We start from the raw sequence: 20,790 nt of genomic DNA on the forward strand, positions 1-20,790 counted from the left end.
CAAATCTTGCAAGTTAAATTCTCCCAACTTCCAGTAGTTAGATTGTCTTGAAATTTGGCTTGCTTTAGCTACTGTGACATATGCTCGTTACTAGCATGCTTGTAAGCATGCTTATGAGCATGCCACTAATGAGCATGCTCATAGACTGTTTACATTTGCTAGCACTCCGATACACATGCCTTTTGATAGCATGCTCCTGTCAGTTCAATGTCAGTGTTGCCACCGCAATTATCTTGTTCTAAATCTCAAAATCCACGGCCTACGGTTGCAACCCTGTCGCTGTTACGGCTTTTTGCAAATTCAACGATAGTAAATTAATTAATTAATTTATAATTATTCACTTTTAGTAAGTTTTTTGCTTGCAAATCTCGTGGCACTACCAATTCTAGCATGCACATTAAGCAAACGCGTTCACACTTGCTTATTACCTTTCCCCCTTCCACCCCCGCATCAACTAGCATGCTCTCTAATAGCAGGGCCTGCTATTAGAGAGCATGCCACTAAAAAGCATGCTCGATAGTAGCATGTCCTGTACACACATGCTAGTAGGTAGCATTTGCTCGATAGTAGCATGTCCTGTACACACATGCTAGTAGGTAGCATTTGCTCAATAGTAGCATTTGCTCAATAGTAGCATGTCCTGTACACGCATGCCAGTAGGTAGCATTTGCTCAATAGTAGCATGTCCTGTACACGCATGCTAGTAGGTAGCATTTACTCTATAGTAGCATTTGCTCAATAGTAGCATGTCCTGTACACGCATGCTAGTAGGTAGCATTTGCTCGATAGTAGCATGTCCTGTACACACATGCTAGTAGGTAGCATTTGCTCGATAGTAGCATGTCCTGTACACACATGCTAGTAGGTAGCATTTGCTCGATAGTAGCATGTCCTGTACACACATGCTAGTAGGTAGCATTTGCTCGATAGTAGCATGTCCTGTACACACATGCTAGTAGGTAGCATTTGCTCGATAGTAGCATGTCCTGTACACACATGCTAGTAGGTAGCATTTGCTCGATAGTAGCATGTTCTCGTGCTACTAACGAGCATGTGTAACAGTGGCTGTAGTTTCAGCCGTTAGCTGCCGCGCCCTACACGTAGTATTATATACAGGGTCTCCCAGAAATACCACGTCACAGTGACTCCAGAGAAATAATGGTATCCTATATAATAAAAGGTGTCATTATTATTATTACTCCCCTCAATGGTGGCCTTACAGGGCTAATGTCAGTTGCGGTATAAAGGGTGTTAAAAAACGTTTTTGTTTTAATTGTTTTATTAATTTCTCCGTCACTATCTTGTTTTATCGCCGGTAGAGTCCACTGATACCGTTTCAGCCCGGGGCTCCTTTGTAACCTGCAATATTATTTTTGTATTTTAATAAGACATGGTAATTATAATACAGGGCATCTCTGACCATGGGGCTTTAAGTCCAAGGTTCGATTCTACTCGCATTAACTGAGCTACTTTAGTTCTGCTACTTTAAAAAAATATGCCCACTGTCAATTTTTTTTTTCATACAAATTAAATGTAATTTTCAATGTATACGATACAATACTAAGGGGCCGTCTATTCGAACAAAAGAAATAGAGACGGCATCACATTTAACCGCCAGTTAACACTAATCAATGGATGGTGAAACAGCCCCTAAATTGATGGTACATTGATAATTTTTTATCAATGTGCCGTTTTTATAATGTCAAAAAATATTTCAAGGCCCCGTACCAAGAGACAGCGATAACGCCATGTCCTATACACTGATTTAACAATTAAACTTTAAGGATCAATATGATCTTAAATTTAAGTTTTTTGTAAATGATGCAGCTTAGTTTTGTGAGTAGAATCGAACCTTGAATTTATCAGAGACACCCTGTATAATGTTTTAAAACTGATCAAGTGCGGGTAGTTCGAGATACGAGTACCGGTATAGGTAGTGCCACGAGATTTGAAGTGAATGGTTACACACAGCTACAACATGTCGTGTAACGAACAGGATTTTGACATTTACTGAATAATTTAATTTTCTCCTTTTGTGCAATCAGTCCTTTTTGTAGCTGTGTGTAATCATTCACTTCAACTCTCGTGGCACTACCTTTAAAAGTTTTAATCAAAATCAAGTGCGGGCTGCTAAGCAGACATGATAACCTATACACTTCAGTCGAAATGTCGAGGTAATTATTACTCGTTTATTTAGAAAAAAGAAAGAAAAAGAAAGAAGAACCTAACCGATGTGGCGACGGCACGGTTAGTGTACTTTGCTTACTTTAATAGCATCATTATTTCGTACGGCCTTATTTTATGGGGATCTGCTGCAGACATTGAGTCGATTTTTATCTTACAAAAGAGAGCAATTAGAGCAATTTATAATTTGAAGACGCGTGAATCTTTAAGATCTTTTTTAAGGAAACGGGTATCCTAACCCTGCCGTCGCTTTATGTTTTTGAAATAATCATGTACCTATGTAAGGAAGAACATATGTGATTTTCCCACTAACTTCATTAAGCCAAAGGCTACTAGAAACACAGGGAAGCTTAAAGTTCCATCTTACAGACTGGCTAAAACCAAAAAGTCGTTTCTGGGAAATTGCATACGTTTTTATAATAAAATTCCAAAAAATATTACAAACGAAACGGATACAAAATTCAGATCTATGTCAAGAAGACATTAATATCTAAGGCGTATTATAAAGTTATATATTATAGCATGGACAGGGATATTTGGAAATAATTCCGATCCGCATTAGCGATCCCTTCAAATAGCGAACCTACAGTGTTAAAAATAAATTTGTGTTAAATACTTGTGATGTATAGATATCATTTAATAATATTGTAAATCTGTTAAAAAATATACCTCGTTGAGTTTCTTGCCGGATTCTTCTCGACAGAGGTTTTTCCGACCCGGTAGTAGATTGTTTTGACATTCATAAGTACTGGTTATAGCCTAAATTGAATAAAGATATTTTGACTTTGAAAGAAAACATTTATTCGTGACATGGTAAGAATGGTTAAGAATAAAAAAAAATAGTACAGTAATTGCATGTCACGAAATGGCCCCAAATCAGCAATCTGCCGGTCTTGCGAACGGCGCTGGTCTTCCTTTGGGATCATCTGGTCCATCATACATCATAATATTTAGCGTGATAGATACCTAAGTCCCGATTATGGTAGTAATTATGGTTAAATTATTATAATAACTATACGTTTGTTCTTAAAATTAAGCAAGCAAACACACACACACATACACACACACGCACGCACACACACAAAAACTTTCACATTTATAATAATTAGTAGCAAGGATTATTATTTATTTATTTATAGTCCCTAATAAAATTAATTATGTACATTTTTGTGTTTTTTGTAGGTATGTTTAAATGAATTTTACAGCGCATTTGTTTTTTATTGTAATGCTGTAATTATTTTATATTTAATAATAAAAAAATAATAATAATAATGATTATCATCATCACACCCTATATAACGTCCTACTGCTGGGCACAGGCCTCCTCTCAGAATGTCAGTTTCTATGGGCGGGTACATGAAAAACAGAGTCGGTATTTCCATGTTGGTATTATCCGGACCGGTAAAGAGTGTCATCTGTCAAAACGAACGAGTCAAAGGCACATTTTTAATTTTTTGTTCTGGGCTATGGAACAACCCGTAACTAACCGGACTATCGTAATTCGGTGGTAAGGAAAACTTTAATATCATAAAATTAATTGATGCTACTTCAAAATCTGATATTTTTTCTGTTAATTAGAAAGGTTATTCCTATCGATAAAAAAAGTTTCAATCGTTTCTAAAATTTTCATCCATTCCCCATTCCCACATGAATTTCGAAAAACTCAGAGGTGCGAGGTGGGGTTTGAACCGACGATCCTCTGCTTGAGAGGCGACAAACCACTAGGCCACCGCGGCTTTATATTTCTTTATTTTTTGTTTATTATTATTATTATATCCATACTGATATTATGAATGTGAAAGTGTGTACGTTTGTATGTTAGTCCGTCTTTCACGTCGAAGCGGAGCGATTGGCGTGTTTTTTTGGCATAGAGATAGTTTATGGGCCAGAGAGTGACATAGGCTACTTTTATCCCGGAAAAATATCGCGATATCCGAATGCCACGCGGACGAAGCCGCGGCCAAAGCTAGTAGTATATATTGCAAACATTTTTCTTACAAAGCGTATCTACTGATGTCTCCCGGGTCACGGGATAGAATAACAACACTATACATTATGTTTGTTTGTTTATACTCTTTATTGTACAAAAAGGAAAAACAAAAAGGTTACATAAATAAAAGTTGTGTTAAGTACAAAGGCGGACTTATCCCTGCAGGGATCTCTGCCAGTCAACCTTTGAGTGGTAGAGGAGCAATCCAAAAACAAGGATCGACAAATAGAGCAAAACAATTGAATACATATAAATGCATATTTAAACCTCAAATACCTAACTATATACAATAGATATATAACACATGTATAAAACATTAATATATCTATAACTAAATATACTTATAATAAAATACATAAATAGTATTTATTATTTTAAGTATTTATTAAATACACACATTTACATACATTCAAAAGTCGTGGTGGCCTAGTGGTTTGACCTATCGCCTCTCAAACAGAGCATCCTGGGTTCGAACCCCGGCTCGCACCTCCGAGATTTTCGAAATTCATGTGCGGAATTACATTTGAAATTTTACCACGAGCTTTGCGGTGAAGGAAAACATCGTGAGGAAACCTGCACAAACCTGCGAAGCAACTCAATGGTGCGTGTGAAGTTCCCAATCCGCACTGGCCCCGCGTGGGAACTATGGCCCAAGCCCTCTTGTTCTGAGAGGAGGCCTGTGCCCAGCAGTGGGACGTATATAGGCTGGGATGATGACATACAATACATAAATAACACAAGTATAAAGGATAATTACTTAATAAATAATCAAGGAACTAGTGTGAGCCACATCTTCAATCCAATCCAATTTATTAAAAGGGTAAACAAAGACGCCATTAACCCGACCACAGACATGTAATGATGTGAAAACCTAGAGCCTATTGCAAAATAATTAATCTGTTCAGTAAATCGATTAATTTATTAATCGAATAGATCAAAGTGTTTTTGTCTATTTCATTATTTACAATACTTGATTTAATTTTAAAGTAAATAAATAATAATCGCTTCGAGTATTCCATCATCTCTACGCTAGTTTATGCTACTATATTATACACGAGTTTCATTCAAGAAATAACGTCAGATTTTGACGAAGATTTTTCAAATGAAAATTAAATATTGAAATGAAGTGAATTTTGGTAAAAAAAGTGATTAGGCGTCTAGTTAAAAGACACGGATTATATATGAATGTGTTTTTGATTCGATCCAGTGAGTGTTTATACAAGAATTTTAATGAAATCGGTTTGTTTACACTTTACATAAATTGGATTGACATAAAGTATAGAAAAATAAAAAGTTGATTGACCCTTATAATAATATAAATGAATAATACCCGATGGTCGCGCGCATGCTCCGTGGTAGTTCTCTGCCTCAGTTTCGGGGGGTCCCCACCATCAGGCATTCGGGTACTTTTCATCGTACTAACCTCCACTCCCATTTTTTCTATGATCAAGTGGATGGCGTCCCTAAAAAGTGTTCAAACGTCGGTTTATTTATTTTTTTAAATAAGGGGAAAACCTGATGGGAAGAATTTACCGCCGCCCATGGACACCTGCTAACGCCTGATAGGCTCGTTTTTAAAGATCCCTAAGTTGTACCGTCATAAATGTTTATAATTGCAAAAAAAAATGTTTCTTCATTTCACTAAACAGATTTAGGAATTTGATCAAGTGAATTTTTTTCTAGGCAAATGATAAAATGTATTCGCCATTATAGTGAGTGATTTGGTCATATGCCTTAGATATATTTGATCAAATTTCGTTTTGGCTATTTTTCAACGACATTTAAATATTGCTTCTGTCTATTGTAAAGGTTGCCTGGAAGAGATTGCTCTGAAACAATGAGAGCGCTTGGAAAATCTCTATATATTTGTGTTTTCTGCACTCCTTCCTTATTATGTGTTGATTTAAAACTCAAAAACATTTATTGGCATAAAAAATAAAGGTCATTGTATTGTATTGTATTGTATTGAATAGAATATTTCGTTTATTGATCATAAAAACGTTTCAGGTTTACCATAGACAATAATAGTGAGTAAAATATACTTCTTGGTAAATTAATTGTAATTTTACCTACTAATTTATTTAATCTAATTAGACTTTTATTTTATTATTGAGTATATACACATATACAAAATTTTAAAAAAATACAACTACTATCTAATCTACTTACTATTTACAAAACTTATACTAAATAGAAAACGTCTTCAAGGCTGCTGCTTTGGGGGGTCGTTCCTAGGAGGCTGGCAATAGTATATGTGGGGGTCAAACCTCATTTAGCGCACGCAATCATTAAATAATAATAATAATAATTCATTATTAAATAGTAGGTACCCGATATACTTGAAGCCGAGATCCTTATATTCGTTTCGTTCTTTCAGAGTGAGAAAGTTGCTCAACTTCTGGTAGTTATCTATGCGATCCACTTTCTTCTGCTGTTCTGCATTTATCTCTGTCACATCTTGCCGTCTTGCTACCTTCTTCTTCATACTTCTAAAACTAAAAATTACATCCCTAATTTAGTGATTGGGTCAACCCATTTAGTACTTACAGCTAGTTGCCATAGTAACGTCTACTGAGTTAAGGTGATTTTCCACCGGCGAGGCGAGACGAGACGAGGAAAGACGAGAATGGAAATTTGTATGGCAAATCTTCGGTGGAAATAGTAAGCATTGACGAGGATGTGCGAGACTTGAATTGAAATATTTGTTGTTGTAAAAATAAACCGTGTTGCTTCCGACATAGAGTATAAGTTTAATGTGCTTTTCCACCGGCGAGGCGAGACAAACAAACAAACAAACAAATATTTTTATTAACAGAAACATATTTGATACAATACAGAACATATCTATCAGACTCCAAACTAGGCTGAGCCTGTATCTTGGACGTCTGCGAGTGCGAATAACAGATTTGTATAGCTTTAGAATTAAGCGACAACATGCAGGAAAATAATAATAATAATAATAAAAAAAATAAAAAAATACAAAATTGACACAAAACAACCGGCAAAAAAGTAAAACTAACGTTTATACTATGTGTGTATGTTTGCTGTGTGTGTGTGCGTGTGTGTGTGTGTGTGTGTGTGTGTGTGTGTGTGTGTGTGTGTGTGTGTGTGTGTGTGTGTGACGAGAGAGACGAGGAGGGGTGAGACGAGAATTGAAATTGTTGTATGGCGCGAGAATGCAACAACAACACGCTTCGCGCGATAGGCGTGTTGTTGTTCGTTGCTGCCACTTTTCTATATCAATAATTGAGTATGGTCCCAACAATTACGTGCCAAAATTTGTCTCATTTTCCTTGTTTCTTTTTATCTGCTTTGTAAATGTCACGAATAACTGTTTTTCTTTCTTTTTTTCTTTCTTTTACTTTACCCCTCTTTCTTTTTATAACCTACCTTCCAGGGCTAGTGGGCTCATCCGTGGTGCTGACTGTGTTTAATCCAACAGACTCTTTTATTTCATCCCTCATCTTGACCACGTAATAGTTCCATATTTGTCCAGCGACCTCCAGCAGTTCTGTGTTCAAGTCTTTAGCCTTAAATAACCAAAAATGGAAGCCGTGGTGGGTTAGTGGTTTGATTTTTTTTTATAAGAAGGGCAAACGAGCATGCGTGTCACCTGATCGGAAGCAATCACCGCTGCCCATGGACACCTGTCAACACGAGGGGTATCACAGGTGCGTTGCCGGCCCTTTGAGAGACTGATAGGCTCAAGATTGGTTTTTGGAGCCTTTTGTATTTTTTATTTCAACCCCAAATTTTGTTACTAAAATACTCCAAAAACCAATCTTAATTTGATTGATTTATAGCGACATCTCTTGTCCGGGTGAGCGGTTAGTTCCAATGGAGGGTTGAAAGTTTCTCGATGAGGGCTACAACATAGATGTCGCCAGTGTCGCTGCTTAAGTGACTAAATAAGAAAACAAACTAGCTGAGATGTGTGGTGCATAGGAGAAATTTATGTCTGCACTCCTGTCCAGTGGTGGTGTACAGGTATAGCACGCGGCACGGAATGCCGATGACCTGAGTTCGAGTCCCAGCGCTGGTTTCTTTTTCTGGCTTTTCTGTGCATCTATGTTTCAGTTTGTATTTTCGATACTGATAGGCTAGTTTTTTAAACCTATGACCCTATGACTTCTTAAGCCCTTTCGGCCGCCTTCTAACCCAAGATTTGATACCAGCAGGGCTACAACGACATTCGAAAATCGAAGTTCGTATCGAATACCGTCCCTCTCACTCTCGTTTTAAATAATATAAGCGCCAGCGAGAGGGAAGACACGAAGTTCGAATTTCGCACTTCATAAAAGGACCAGTTTCTAAATCAGAATAATATTTCTTCTTCCGAAATTGGTTTCGTTGGAGCGAGCGTCCCCCCCTCTAAAATCTAAACCTCTCTAAAATTTGAAAAAAATCAGGATGGTAGTAGTATATCAAACTTTCTAGGAAAACTATAACGGCTAAGTTTGCTTGAGAATTATTAGTAGTTTAAGAGTAAATAGCAGCCTAAGGTATAAAATATACCTAAACTTTTAAGACTCCGTATAAAATACGAAATCCTTAGAAAATTATAACTTATTTTTTTCGTAATGGCTACGAAACCCTATTTCGGGCGTGTCCGACACGCTCTTGGCCGGTTTTCTTACCTTATCTGTTAATATTTTCAAATAATCAGCGGTTTTTCTGAACCTTGCAAGAACCAGGGCTAGGTTCTGTCCATACAATTTCTGAGCTTCCACTTCGACGTCATACTTCTTGTTCTCTACGACACTTAAGAAAGCTAAAAACAATAGGAAATAAATAATTTATTGAATCAAGCGTTACTTTGCGGAGGGATATATCAACCCTACTTCTTAAATTTGCATGGTAGGACCTTGTGCAAGGTCCGCCCGGATTGCTAGCACCATCTTGCTCGCTAATCCTGCCGTGAAGCAGCAGTGGTGATCTCTTACCATCACTTGTTCGTTTGCCATCCAGACGAATAAAAAAAAATATTTTAAAAATGTTAAAATTTGTGAGTATTTATGTGTGTTACTTCTTCCTTCACGTTAAAACGACTGGACGGATTTGGATGAAATTTGGTAGGTACGAAGATACTTTTTATCCCAATATTCCTACGAGATGGCATACAATCTGGCAATCTCATCCGCTTCATATATGTAATACAACGTCAATAAAGACAGCGATGTAATTTTTTGGAATTGCGTGCGAACCCTAGTAAATAAATAAATTCTCACCGAATATACAAAACAATGGGATATTGAAGTACACCATATTTATAAAAATAAAGCATTTCTATTATATTTACAACTGAAAGTAATAAAACTTGAAGCCTCCAATAAAACCAAATTGCATAACGTCAATAAACGAAAACATGACTTGAAAGAAATAATGTTCTTCCAATTTCTACTACTCTGTTTCATATTCGGTAAGTTATTTTGAACATCAGGAAAGATGACAAATCAAAAAAAAAGTTAAAAACACGCCACTGCGTCATCACCGACGACGATGGCCAAGTAGTTAGAGAATCTGACTACGAGCTTGAGGTCCCGGGTTCGATTCCCGGCCGGGGCAGATATTTGTATCATCATCATCATAGTGTCAGCCGAAAGACGTCCACTGCTGGACATAGGCCTCCCCAAAGCTCTCCACTCAGACCGGCCTTGTGCTTTTCGGATCCACCGCGATCCCGCGATTTTAACCAGGTCGTCGCTCCATCTTGTTGGAGGCCTAAAGAGAGGATATCTCTTTAGTATGAATAATAAGAATGTTTGTTCTCGGATCTCGGATGTTTAATATATAAGTATGTTTATCCGTTGCCTAGTATCCATAGTACAAGCTTTGCTTAGTTTGGGACTAGGTTAAGTAGGTGTCAAGTGTCCGATTATATTTATTTTGATATTTATTATTTATGGGGTACAAATCCAGTAAAATTTGTGATAGTTTTAAGGCAATTCCTTCATGGCTCTCCTAAGCATGCTGACTGCGTATAGTATAAATTGCAAACAATTTCTAATAAAGTGTATCACTAATGTCTCCTGTGTTACATACAGGACAGAATAACAACATTAAGGGGCTGTTTCACCATCCATTGATCAGTGTTAACTGGCGGTTAGGTGTGATGCCTGTGATTTGAACAAAACAAATAGAGACGGCAACACACCGCCAGTTAACACTAATCAATGGATGGTGAAACAGCCCCTAAATGTACTCAATTTGAAATTAAATAGACTGCCAAAACTACCAATACCACCAATTTTCGTTTATCTATGTCTAAATATGTGACTTGTAACACGAAACTGTATGTATTGATGAACTAAAAGAATTTCCTTGCTCACCCGCGACCTTACGATAGCTAAGCTTATGCAAAATATGCGTGTTCATGCAGTTCCTCACCTCCACACTGTAAGAACACACACAAATCACACAAACCCATCTATCACCACCACCACACTACACTGACGCGTTTCGAACTCAACCAGAGCTCATCTTCAGAGTGACACAACCGTACACCATGCTACCATATTGATATGGACCTCCGCAAAGTAACGCCTGATTCAATAAATTATGTATGTATTGATACAATTTTTGATTGAAAATGATGTCCCGTCACTTTTCAGCATAAAATATTAGTTCTTTTTTATGTAGGTATGTAATCATAATTGTACAAAATAATATAAAAAGTTAATATAAAATAGTATAAGAAGTTTTCATACGAGAATCATACAAGAAAGCCGCGGCGGCCGAGTGGTTTGGCCTATCGCCTCTCAAGCACAGTATCCTGGGTTCAAACCCCGGCTCCCACCTCCGAGATTTTCGGAATTCATGTGCGGACATTTGAAATTTACCACGAGCTTTACGGTGAAGGAAAACATCGTGAGGAAACCTGCACAAACCTGCGAAGCAATTCAATGGTGCGTGTTAAGTTCCCAATCCGCACTGGGCCCGCGTGGGAACTATGCCCAAGCCCTCTTGTTCTGAGAGGAGGCCTGTGCCCAGCAGAGGGACGTGTATAGGCGGGATGATACAAGAATCAAAATCTTCGAGGTAAAAGGTAGAGGGCTTAAACATATGTCGAAATAAATAATATAAAAATATTTATGCAAGAAACTAGTGCATATGCAAGTTTTTAGTGATATTCGAGACGATTAAACAACTTTTTTTTAACCCCTGACGCAAAAAGAGGGGTGTTATAAGTTTGACCGCTATGTGTGTCTGTGTGTCTGTCTGTCTGTCTGTCTGTGGCACCGTAGCTCTTAAACGGGTGGACAGATTTGAATGCGGTTTTTTATTTTGGAAGCAGGTTTTCTAGCGATGGTACTTAGATATGTTTTATCAAAATTGGTTCAGCCGTTTATGAGATATTGAACTTTTAAGTGACAAAGTCGGGGGTTTTCCAACTTATTTTTGGTTAGGTTATTCTCCATACATAGACGCTCCATTTTAACGTAGGTATATAGGCTTGGATGATGATGATTACATAAATAGACCCACTTGCTCGTTTCCCATCCTGGCGAATAAAAATAGTAGATTGTTGCACCAAGCACAAAATTATTTATTATTGCACCGAGTGCCGATTTGGAGCCCGAGCGTTAGCGAGGGCTTTAAAAAGCACTAGGGCAATATAAATTACTTAATGCGAGGTGCATAATCTGCTTTTCTTTCAACTATTACAGGAATAGAAGACGAAAAATAACTCATGCTAAACAATTAATAGGAAAGAAATGTCACTAGCACTCGATGATTCCATTTTTGAAAGTTTACATTCGCACTCTCAAAAAATGTCCTCGGAAAATTCGCAAGGTTCCCGCTAATTAGTTTTTTTTTAATTTCTTACTTTTTTTGGCAGAGTTAGTAGCCAGTAGCAGATATTTTTACCTGCGATCTGTCAAATTCGGATGGGCACGAAGTTTTTCAAATATACGGCTACTTGGCTACTTACTGTTTTTGGTAGGATTGGTAGCAACAATTTTTTGTACGCAATCTGTCAAATGTCATAAGACCGTCAGGTTGAGGAACCAAACACTAGATTTTTATTTTATAGCAAAAATACTTGTGTTAACTCTTTGGTGGTGCAATTAAAAAAAAAATCTAAAACAATGCAATAAAGGATTTTCATACATTTTTTCTGCTCTAGAGCAGAAAAGTCCCGCTTTGTGCTGGGTATTTAGTGCGGTTATGATGAAATTAAAGCATAGTTGGAAGAAAAACACTTTACTAACCACATTTGTACCGTTTTTAGGTGTCACAAGCCTCGTAGAAAGCAAGAAATATGATGTCGAGCTAGAAGCATATCAGTTGTACGGAGATAACCTGGCTGGAGTACTTGCAAAATTTAGGAAATCCGCCGACTATATTAAAATATTGTATAAAAAGGTGAGAAAATCACTTTTCTAGAATGACCTACCAAGAAAATGACTTACCTAGAACATGACCTACAAAGAAAATGACTTACCTAGAACATGACCTACTTATAAACTGACTAACCTAGAACATGACCTACTCATAAAATGACTTACCTAGAACATGACCTATTCATAAAATGACTAACTTAGAACATGACCTATTCATAAAATGACTAACCTAGAAAATGACCTACCAAGAAAAGTAGGTACTGACCTAAAACATGAACTACTTATAAACTGACTAACCTAGAACATGACCTACTCATAAAATGACTAACCAAGAACAGTACACCTACGATCAACCATTAGAGACGACGCTAGCTGGCGCGGCTACATTTTAATAATTAAATAACCAACAAAAACTTGGAAACCCTTTGTCACTTTAAAGTTCAATATCTCAAAAACGGCTAAACCGATTTTGATGAAACATGTCTAAAACCATTGCTAGAAAACCTATTTTCAAATAAAAAAGGCCGCATTCAAATTGGTCTACCCGTTTAAGAGCTATGGTGCCACAGACAGACACACAGAGCGTCTTTTTGCGTCGGGGGTTAATTACATTTTCATCACACTTGCTTGTCAATGATGTTATTCCATGCGTGTATACTAAAGGAGAATGGCCTCAATTGTTCCCGCGGGAGTTATGGATTTACTTATAGTTTTTCTCCCCAAGGAAGCTATGACTTTAGTTTTAAAAAGTTAGTAGGTACGTCGTTTCAGACTAAAGAGGTTTCTAGTCAGCCAGCGTATTTACTTCATCATCATCTCAGCCTATATACGTCCCACTGCTGGGCACAGGCCTCCTCTCAGAACAAGAGGGCTTGGGCTATAGTTCCCACGCGCGCCCAGTGCGGATTGGGAACTTCACACGCACCAGGCTTCGCAGGTTTGTGCAGGTTTCCTCACGATGTTTTCCTTCACCGCAAAGCTCGTGGTAGGTAAATTTCAAATGTAATTCCGCACATGAATTTGGAAAACTCAAAGGTGCGAGCCGGGGTTTGAACCCACAACCCTCTGTTTGAGAAACGATAGGTCAAACCACTAGGCCACCACGGCAGCGTATTTACTTACAATCTTTAAAACTAGCTATACCTAACCCAATTTTACCTAATCTGTGAAAATTTCAAGTGTTTCTATTACGGCTCAAGAGATAGAGCCCTGTGACAGACGGACGGACAGACAGACAGACAGCGCAGTCCCAGTAATAGGGTTCCGTTGGCACCCTTTGGGTACGGAACCCAAAAAAGTACAGCAAGCAAGTACAAAGTCAGCAAAAAGCTTATCACCGAATAACCAAGTTTTTTTTTTTTTTTTTTTTTTTTTTTATTCGACTGGATGGCAAACGAGCAAGTGGGTCTCCTGATGGTAAGAGATCACCACCGCCCATAGACAACTGCAACACCAGGGTATTGCAGATGCGTTGCCAACCTAGAGGCCTAAGATGTAATACCTCAAGTGCCAGTTATTTCACCGGCTGTCTTACTCTCCATGCCGAAACACAACAGTGCAAGCACTGCTGCTTCACGGCAGGATTAGCGAGCAAGATGGTGCTAGCAATCCGGGCGGACCTTGCACAAGGTCCTACCACCTGCAAGTATCAACGATAACCCAAAGTTTGCGCTACGAAAACTTACTTAACTTTTTTATGCTTTTTCCTAGGCAAAAGACTTACGGCACGAGTTAGCTGACGTAAGAGTTCAGATTCTGGCCTACTACGAGAAAAAATTGAAGCGTCAATTGCAAGAAATGTTTGGTTTAAACACTGTGAAAACAACCAAGAATCCGACAAGCCCCGAAAGGTATGAGATGATCAAAATCAATGGCACATTCGCGATATGTGGGGTCTGATGGCTGGTATAATAGCGATACCTTGGGGCTCAAAGGGCGTAAAGCACAAAACACAACTTTTCAGAAGCAAACAACTGGAAAAAAAAAATGTAGGTATGTATGTATGTAAATACTTTATTGTACATAAAACACAAAATAATACAAAAAGAAAACAACAAAACAAAAGAGTACAAAGGCGAACTTATCCCTAAACGGGTTCTTTTCAAGCTAACCTAAACAGGAAAGGAAAACTTAAAAATAGGCGAACAGTAATTTATGCACAGTGAGAAGACAAGAATAGCTATGTAACATATAAATAAAAACACTTAATAAACAACAAAAATTATGAATAAACAATACATAATAAATAAAAAATAAAAAGAATAAGATTACCTACTTCCACAGTTTCTTCAATCTATCTAGTTTCTATATATAGTTTTGTTGTTTCTAATGTTACATAAAAGTCTTCTATTGACGAAAAGCTTGGAATTTCTTGTAGTTTTTGTTAACATACTCCAATTGGATGCAAACTGTATGGTTACAAAGATACGTGCGCTATACGTCCGGGTGAAAACACAAGGATTAAATTAGATATACTTTAAGACTTAGTAAACTTTTGGTTCACAAGGGTGTAAATCCCATTATCACAAATTTTGCTTTCAATGGGTCGTATAGGAAATTTCAACTTCTACTAATTGCAATACTTATGCCGTTTCAAAGAGTAAAAAAATCGTATTATTCCATACTTTTGATTATATTAGGCTGCGGTCATAAGAAATCAAAATAAACGTTAAAATATTTGGTGTTCGTAAAGGAGACTTGAATAAATTACAGCTTTTACGCCGTATGTCTTAAATTTTTTTCGAGGCAATAAAGGGAGTGTAGAAATTATGGGTCGCTTTAATACCGGTGTTTTTTAACATACTTTATGTTTACTGCGTTGATGATTATACAAAGTAATTTTTTGTTCTTTATATCCTAAAATTTTGAAAATAACTGTGTTTAGGGACTAAAACAACACAGGTCGTAAAGGACATTTATGAACGAATTTCCTTTCGTGGATTATACAGATCGACAGAGAAAAAAAAACTGTATAAGATGCCTTAGAGAGTGCTTTTACGCCCAAATGTCCTTTACGCCCTTTGAGCCCCAATGTATCGATATTTAACTCAAAAGCCCCAGCAAAACAGCGCCAAATTTTAAGTTACAACAGTATTACATTTCATGTGTTTTTTATTCAGGGGGCTACTACGAAATTCGAAAATCGAAGTTCGTATCGTACCTATATTAAATATACCCCCCCCGGATACCCGGATAACTCACGTCTTAAATCGAGTTTAGCTCGACAGGTTTCGGGCTAATCCGTAGCCCTTCGTCTTCGGAGCAACGCGACTCAGCGGCTGCCGCAACACGCGCACTCCAGCACACACACACAGCAGCGCATTGCTCCGAAGACGAAGGGCTACGGATTAGCCCGAAACATGTCGAGCTAAACTCGATTTAAGACGTGAGTTATCCGGGTCATTATATTTAATATGAGTGAGTCTCACGGTAGTTTCATGTTCAAAATTACGTATCGTACCATTCTCTCTCTCGTATTATAGTATTTTATGCAACCGTATCGTAATAGGGGTCCTTAAAACACGAGGGTTACATATTCATACGTACAGTTGCATACAATATTTTATCTATACCCATATATTAAATCCTCTATCATGTGTTCAAGAACTATTGAGAATGACCTGCATTAACTCTTACTAGGTAGGTATGTCTGCCCCACGAGCTGATCGTAATGACAATTACGATACAGCCGTGTTTATAATAGAATCCAATGTCGTAATGCTGGTCATTACCTATGGTTTTTGAACGCATAATTTGAGGATTTACTATATGGGTGTAGATAAAGCCACATGCGTCAGCGGTTCGGCAAGATTACATAACGCAATTTTCAAAGATTTTAATACCCTCCCTCCCACCATTAAAACGCGCCGTAAGGTTTTTCTGTACCCGCCGCTCCTTAAACGTTAAGTAACACACTCAAATGACCATTTTTACTTAAAATTCTTTTAGCTTTTCTTAAACCGTTTTCCAACATGGGCGGGCCATATAGCACGGAGAACGGATGGCCGTTGGGGCCGAAAGGTTCTCGAGTGGAGGCCGCGGATCGGCAAGCGCAGCGTAGGACGTCCACCAACAAGATGGACGGATGACCTGGTTAAAGCCGCAGGTTCACGGTGGATGCAGGCCGCTGCCAACCGAAGCAACTGGAGGTCTATGGGGGAGGCCTATGTCCAACAGTGGACGTCCTACGGCTGAGATGATGATGATGATGATGAAACCGTTTTCCAAATTTAACTCTGTTACTGTCACTGTTCTCACTTATACAACGGGACTTGACTAACACAATTAACATTTTATTTTAGGTTCAGAAGTCGGATAATGAATAAAAATAGTAGACGGCAAGGTAACCAAGAGATAGACGAACAGACACAAAAGAAGATAGATCGCATAGACGACTATTACCCACTGAATACCTATCTTACCGCCAAAGAGAAAAACGAGTTCAAGGATCTCGGATTTAGATATATTAGGTATGGCAATGGCAAGGCGTCGTATCGCCTGAAGTTGTTTGTCCTAATGTAATGATCGATTGTCCTCTTGTACTGAGAGGAGGCCTGTGCCCAGCAGTGGGACGTATATAGGTAGGTTGGGATGATACAATACAATAGAAAGACACTTTATACTGTATACCAGACATAGTAAGCGATACAGAAAACAGATACACAGAGAGAAAATTACAAGGTAAGCAACAGGCGGCCTTATCGCGTAAGAGCGATCTCTTCCAGGCAACCTTTTTTACAGAAAGGAAGGACTAGTTTACAACAAGTGGTGCATCAAAAGTAGATCAGAAAATTAAAACGCAACAAAAATACATCTACAAATCGTCGTATCCTACGATAAGAGCCACAATTACAAAATGCTCACTTTTCAGGAGAAGCATTTTTGTGTTTCTTTCAAAATATAAGTAGCGAATTGATAATTTTGCAATTAAATAATGTGTATTAGGGTTCTAGGGTTCTGTTAAAATAAATTTTATGTTCTTAATGATACATTATAGATAGATTTTGTCCTTTAAATCCTTTTTCGTCGGACTATATAAGTTTTAAAGGGCCATAAGCTACATTGTGCCTTTTATCGGCGAAAAATTCGAGGCCACAACTACCATTAGGACCAAATTGTAGTTGTTAAAATATTTGCGTTTCAACATTTTTTCAAGAAAACTTAACCATTATAGTTTTCCTTGTAAGTTTGATATACTTTACCATCCTGAATTTTTCAAATTTTTCCACCCACCGATTTATATTTTATAGCGGGGGAGGGGGACGCTCGATTTTAATGAAAATGTACACATTAAAATTGAATATTTTGCAAACAAATCTCTGAATCGAAAAATCGTTCTAGCAGCCCCCTCATATATTTAATGTGCATGCCGATACAACGACAAACATTTAATTAAAATTAAATAAAATGGAAAATTAAATACCCATATTGTAGGTTTTTAAGCAGAGTAAATGAAATACAGAAAGCACTTTACTTGTTTAATTAGTAATAATAAGTTGGATCACAAAAATAAGGCATGCGGTGAAGCCGCGAGCGAAAAAGCAGAGAGAGAGGCGCCACTGAGCGTGCGGCGAGGAAAAAAACTAAAATTGCGTTCCATTTCTAACACCCTCCCCAGAACGCAAACCCATATTAGTTACACAATAAACATGCTTATCAGCTGTAGTGCCTTTAGTTAAAATATCAGAAATATTTTCAGTGCCCCTTACATAGCAAAACTTTAAATTATTGTTATTGACATGGTCTTTCAGAAAATGAAACCTTATGTCGATGTGTTTCGACCTAGGCAGATAGCAGTCATTCGCGGTTAGCTTAATAGCACTCTGGTTGTCGCTGTAGACTAGGAGTGTGTCGGCGCCCTGGCCGAGCTCGTCCTGCAGCTGCCGCAGCCATAGCGCCTCCTGCGCCGCACTGCCCATGGCCATGTACTCGGCCTCGGCGGTCGACAAGGCCACGGTCTGCTGTTTGCGGGAACACCAGGAGATTGCACCTCCCTGTAACATAAAAATATATCCCGTGCACGACTTCCGGTCGCGCACGTCGCTGGCCCAGTCTGCGTCACAGTACCCAGTGATCTCGCATTTACCACTCTTGGTGTATGTTAATTTATATTCTTTGGTACCCTGGAGGTACCTCAATACCCTTTTGACAGCAGCCCAATGTTCGGACTTAGGTTCTTTGTTATATCTACTCAGAGCATTGACAACATATGATATGTCCGGTCTGGTACCTTGTGCCACATATAAAAGGCTTCCAATCGCTTGCTGATATGGGCAGTCAAATATGTCTTCTTCTGTATTGTCACAAAATTTAAGTCCAACTTCTACTGGTGTCTTGACAGTCTTGCAATCTGACATGTTGAATCTTGACAATATTTCCTTTATATATTTTTCTTGATCTAGCATAATCATATTCTGGGATCTAGTTATATTTAAACCGACACATTGACTTGCCTCTCCAAGATCCTTCATGTTTAGTTGTAATTTAAAATTTTCTTTGAGTTCATTTATATCCACTTGCTGTGATGTAAATAAAATGACATCATCAACCCAAACCGCAATGAAAATCCCCTTCTCAATATTATAATAAATGCAAGGGTCGGTTTTTGATTGCTGTATTCCCATTTCCTTAAAAACATTACTTAGCTTCATGTTCCACAGTCGGCTTGCTTGTTTGAGGCCGTAAATAGACTTCTGTAGGTGGCATACCTTTGAGCCCTCTTCATACATCTCAGGCTGGAGCATGTATATGTCTGTGTCTATTATGCCTTGTAAAAAGGCTGAAACGGCATCCATTTGTTCAATGCGAAAGTTATGCTGGGCGGCTAAAGCAAATAAGTAGCGTATTGAAGTGTACCTTACGACTGGTGAATAGACCTCCTGATAATCTATTCCCTTCTTTTGTGCATAACCCTTGATGACAAGTCTGGCCTTGTACCGAACAATTTTGCCTTGTTGATCTGTCTTTGCTTTAAAAACCCATTTATTAGGTAGTGCCTTTTTCCCCGAGGGAAGATCCACAAGTTCCCATGTGTCATTCTTCATCAGGGAATCAAACTCTTCATCCATTGCCCTTTTCCACTCTTTGGCGTCTGAGGATGACAGTGCTTCCTCTACTGTCTGTGGATCAGAAGAGCTGGTATACAGACAAAACAGGCTCTTTTTGGCTTTACCGTCTCTATCACGAGGTCTCAGTTTTGTGCGGTAGGTACTACTATCTTGAGGTGAGATTGTTCTACTGAGGTAGTAACTATCATCAGGATCATCAGTTTCATATTCACTAGAGGTTTCACTGCCGGCTCCTTCCTGCGTCTGAGGCTGAGGAGTGATGACGGACTCTTCCATGTGTTTTTCACCCTTTTCTTCTATGCTGCTGCTGTCTTCTGACTTCTCTGATACCTCAGACTGAGTCTCTGCAGATGTGTTCACTGGAGTAACATATTCACATTGAGGTATTTTTTCAAAAAATACAACATCTCTACTTTTGATGACCTGATGTGTTTTAGGGTGCATTACACGGTATCCCTTAGTATTGTCGCAGTATCCTACAAAGATCATCTTCTCAGACTTTTTGTCCCACTTCTGTCTGCGTTCCTTAGGGATATGCACCATAACTTCGGAACCAAATATTCTCATATGAGACAGTAATGGTTTGCGACCTGTCCACATCTCGTATGGCGTCATTTCTTCCAGAGACTTTGTCGGCGACCTATTAACTATATATGCGGCTGTGGCGATAGCTTCAGCCCATATGGGTTTTGGTAGATCAGCATTGTACATCATGCACCTGGCCTTCTCTACCAGGGTGCGGTTCATTCTCTCAGCGACTCCCGACTGCTGGGGTGAATATGGATTTGAGGTCTGATGTGTTATTCCACAATTAGCTAAGAATCGCTCAAAATTAGTGTTGCAATACTCCATCCCATTGTCAGTTCTTATTGTTTTAATTTTGCAATCGAGTTGATTTTCCACTTTCGTTTTAAAATCTTTAAATATATCCAAAATACTTAGCTTGTCTTTTGTGAAATACACATGTACCATCCTGGTATAATCATCAATGAATGAAATAAAGTATCTCATACCTCCATATGATGTACTTTCCATCGGTCCACACAAGTCGGAGTGAATCAGCTCTAGTGGTCTTGTAGCTCTGGATCCAACATTTTTGAACGGCAGTCTGGCCTGCTTCCCTTCTTGACAGGCTGAGCATTGCATCACCTTCTGACCATCTTGCTCCAGTGTGACACCCTTGACACAGTTAGGTAGTTTCTGC

The 20,790-nt window shown here is 38.4% G+C and overlaps 2 protein-coding genes across 3 annotated transcripts; one reads left to right on the forward strand and one right to left on the reverse strand.

Moving 5' to 3' along the window:
* Nucleotides 1–1,261: 1,261 nt before the first annotated feature.
* Nucleotides 1,262–9,491, reverse strand: LOC141444620 (uncharacterized). Of its 2 annotated transcripts, XM_074110188.1 has the most exons (7): nt 9,403–9,491; nt 8,812–8,945; nt 7,565–7,704; nt 6,505–6,669; nt 5,505–5,637; nt 2,854–2,943; nt 1,262–1,359 (listed from the first exon to the last, which is right to left on the reverse strand). In XM_074110188.1, exons 1-7 carry the CDS (start codon nt 9,437–9,439, stop codon nt 1,297–1,299), a joined length of 762 nt encoding a protein of 253 aa, XP_073966289.1. In that variant the 5' UTR covers nt 9,440–9,491; the 3' UTR covers nt 1,262–1,296. The 2 variants fall into 2 exon arrangements, with proteins under 2 accessions (XP_073966289.1, XP_073966290.1); XM_074110189.1 differs by lacking the exon at nt 2,854–2,943.
* Nucleotides 9,492–9,515: 24 nt separating this feature from the next.
* On the forward strand, nt 9,516–17,040 carry LOC141444426 (uncharacterized). Its single transcript, XM_074109977.1, has 4 exons — nt 9,516–9,593; nt 12,408–12,541; nt 14,230–14,369; nt 16,821–17,040. The coding sequence occupies exons 1-4, from the start codon at nt 9,557–9,559 to the stop codon at nt 17,038–17,040; spliced, it is 531 nt and encodes a 176-aa protein (XP_073966078.1). The 5' UTR covers nt 9,516–9,556.
* Nucleotides 17,041–20,790: the final 3,750 nt, after the last annotated feature.

Source organism: Choristoneura fumiferana, chromosome 30, assembly GCF_025370935.1.
Source record: "Choristoneura fumiferana chromosome 30, NRCan_CFum_1, whole genome shotgun sequence".
Taxonomy (NCBI): Eukaryota; Metazoa; Arthropoda; class Insecta; order Lepidoptera; family Tortricidae; genus Choristoneura; species Choristoneura fumiferana.

Bases quoted from the DNA above. Each gene is read 5' to 3' on its own strand.
- LOC141444620 (XM_074110188.1), bottom strand. From the start codon at position 9,439: ATGGTGTACTTCAATATCCCATTGTTTTGTATATTCG. The intron at 6,670-7,564 runs GTAGGTTATAAA...TGTAATTTTTAG, and splicing joins GAGCCCACTAGCCCTGGAAG to TTTTAGAAGTATGAAGAAGA. The intron at 2,944-5,504 runs GTATTATTCATT...TATTCAATTTAG, and splicing joins AGCATGCGCGCGACCATCGG to GCTATAACCAGTACTTATGA.
- LOC141444426 (XM_074109977.1), top strand. From the start codon at position 9,557: ATGTTCTTCCAATTTCTACTACTCTGTTTCATATTCG. The intron at 9,594-12,407 runs GTAAGTTATTTT...TACCGTTTTTAG, and splicing joins ACTACTCTGTTTCATATTCG to GTGTCACAAGCCTCGTAGAA. The intron at 12,542-14,229 runs GTGAGAAAATCA...GCTTTTTCCTAG, and splicing joins TTAAAATATTGTATAAAAAG to GCAAAAGACTTACGGCACGA.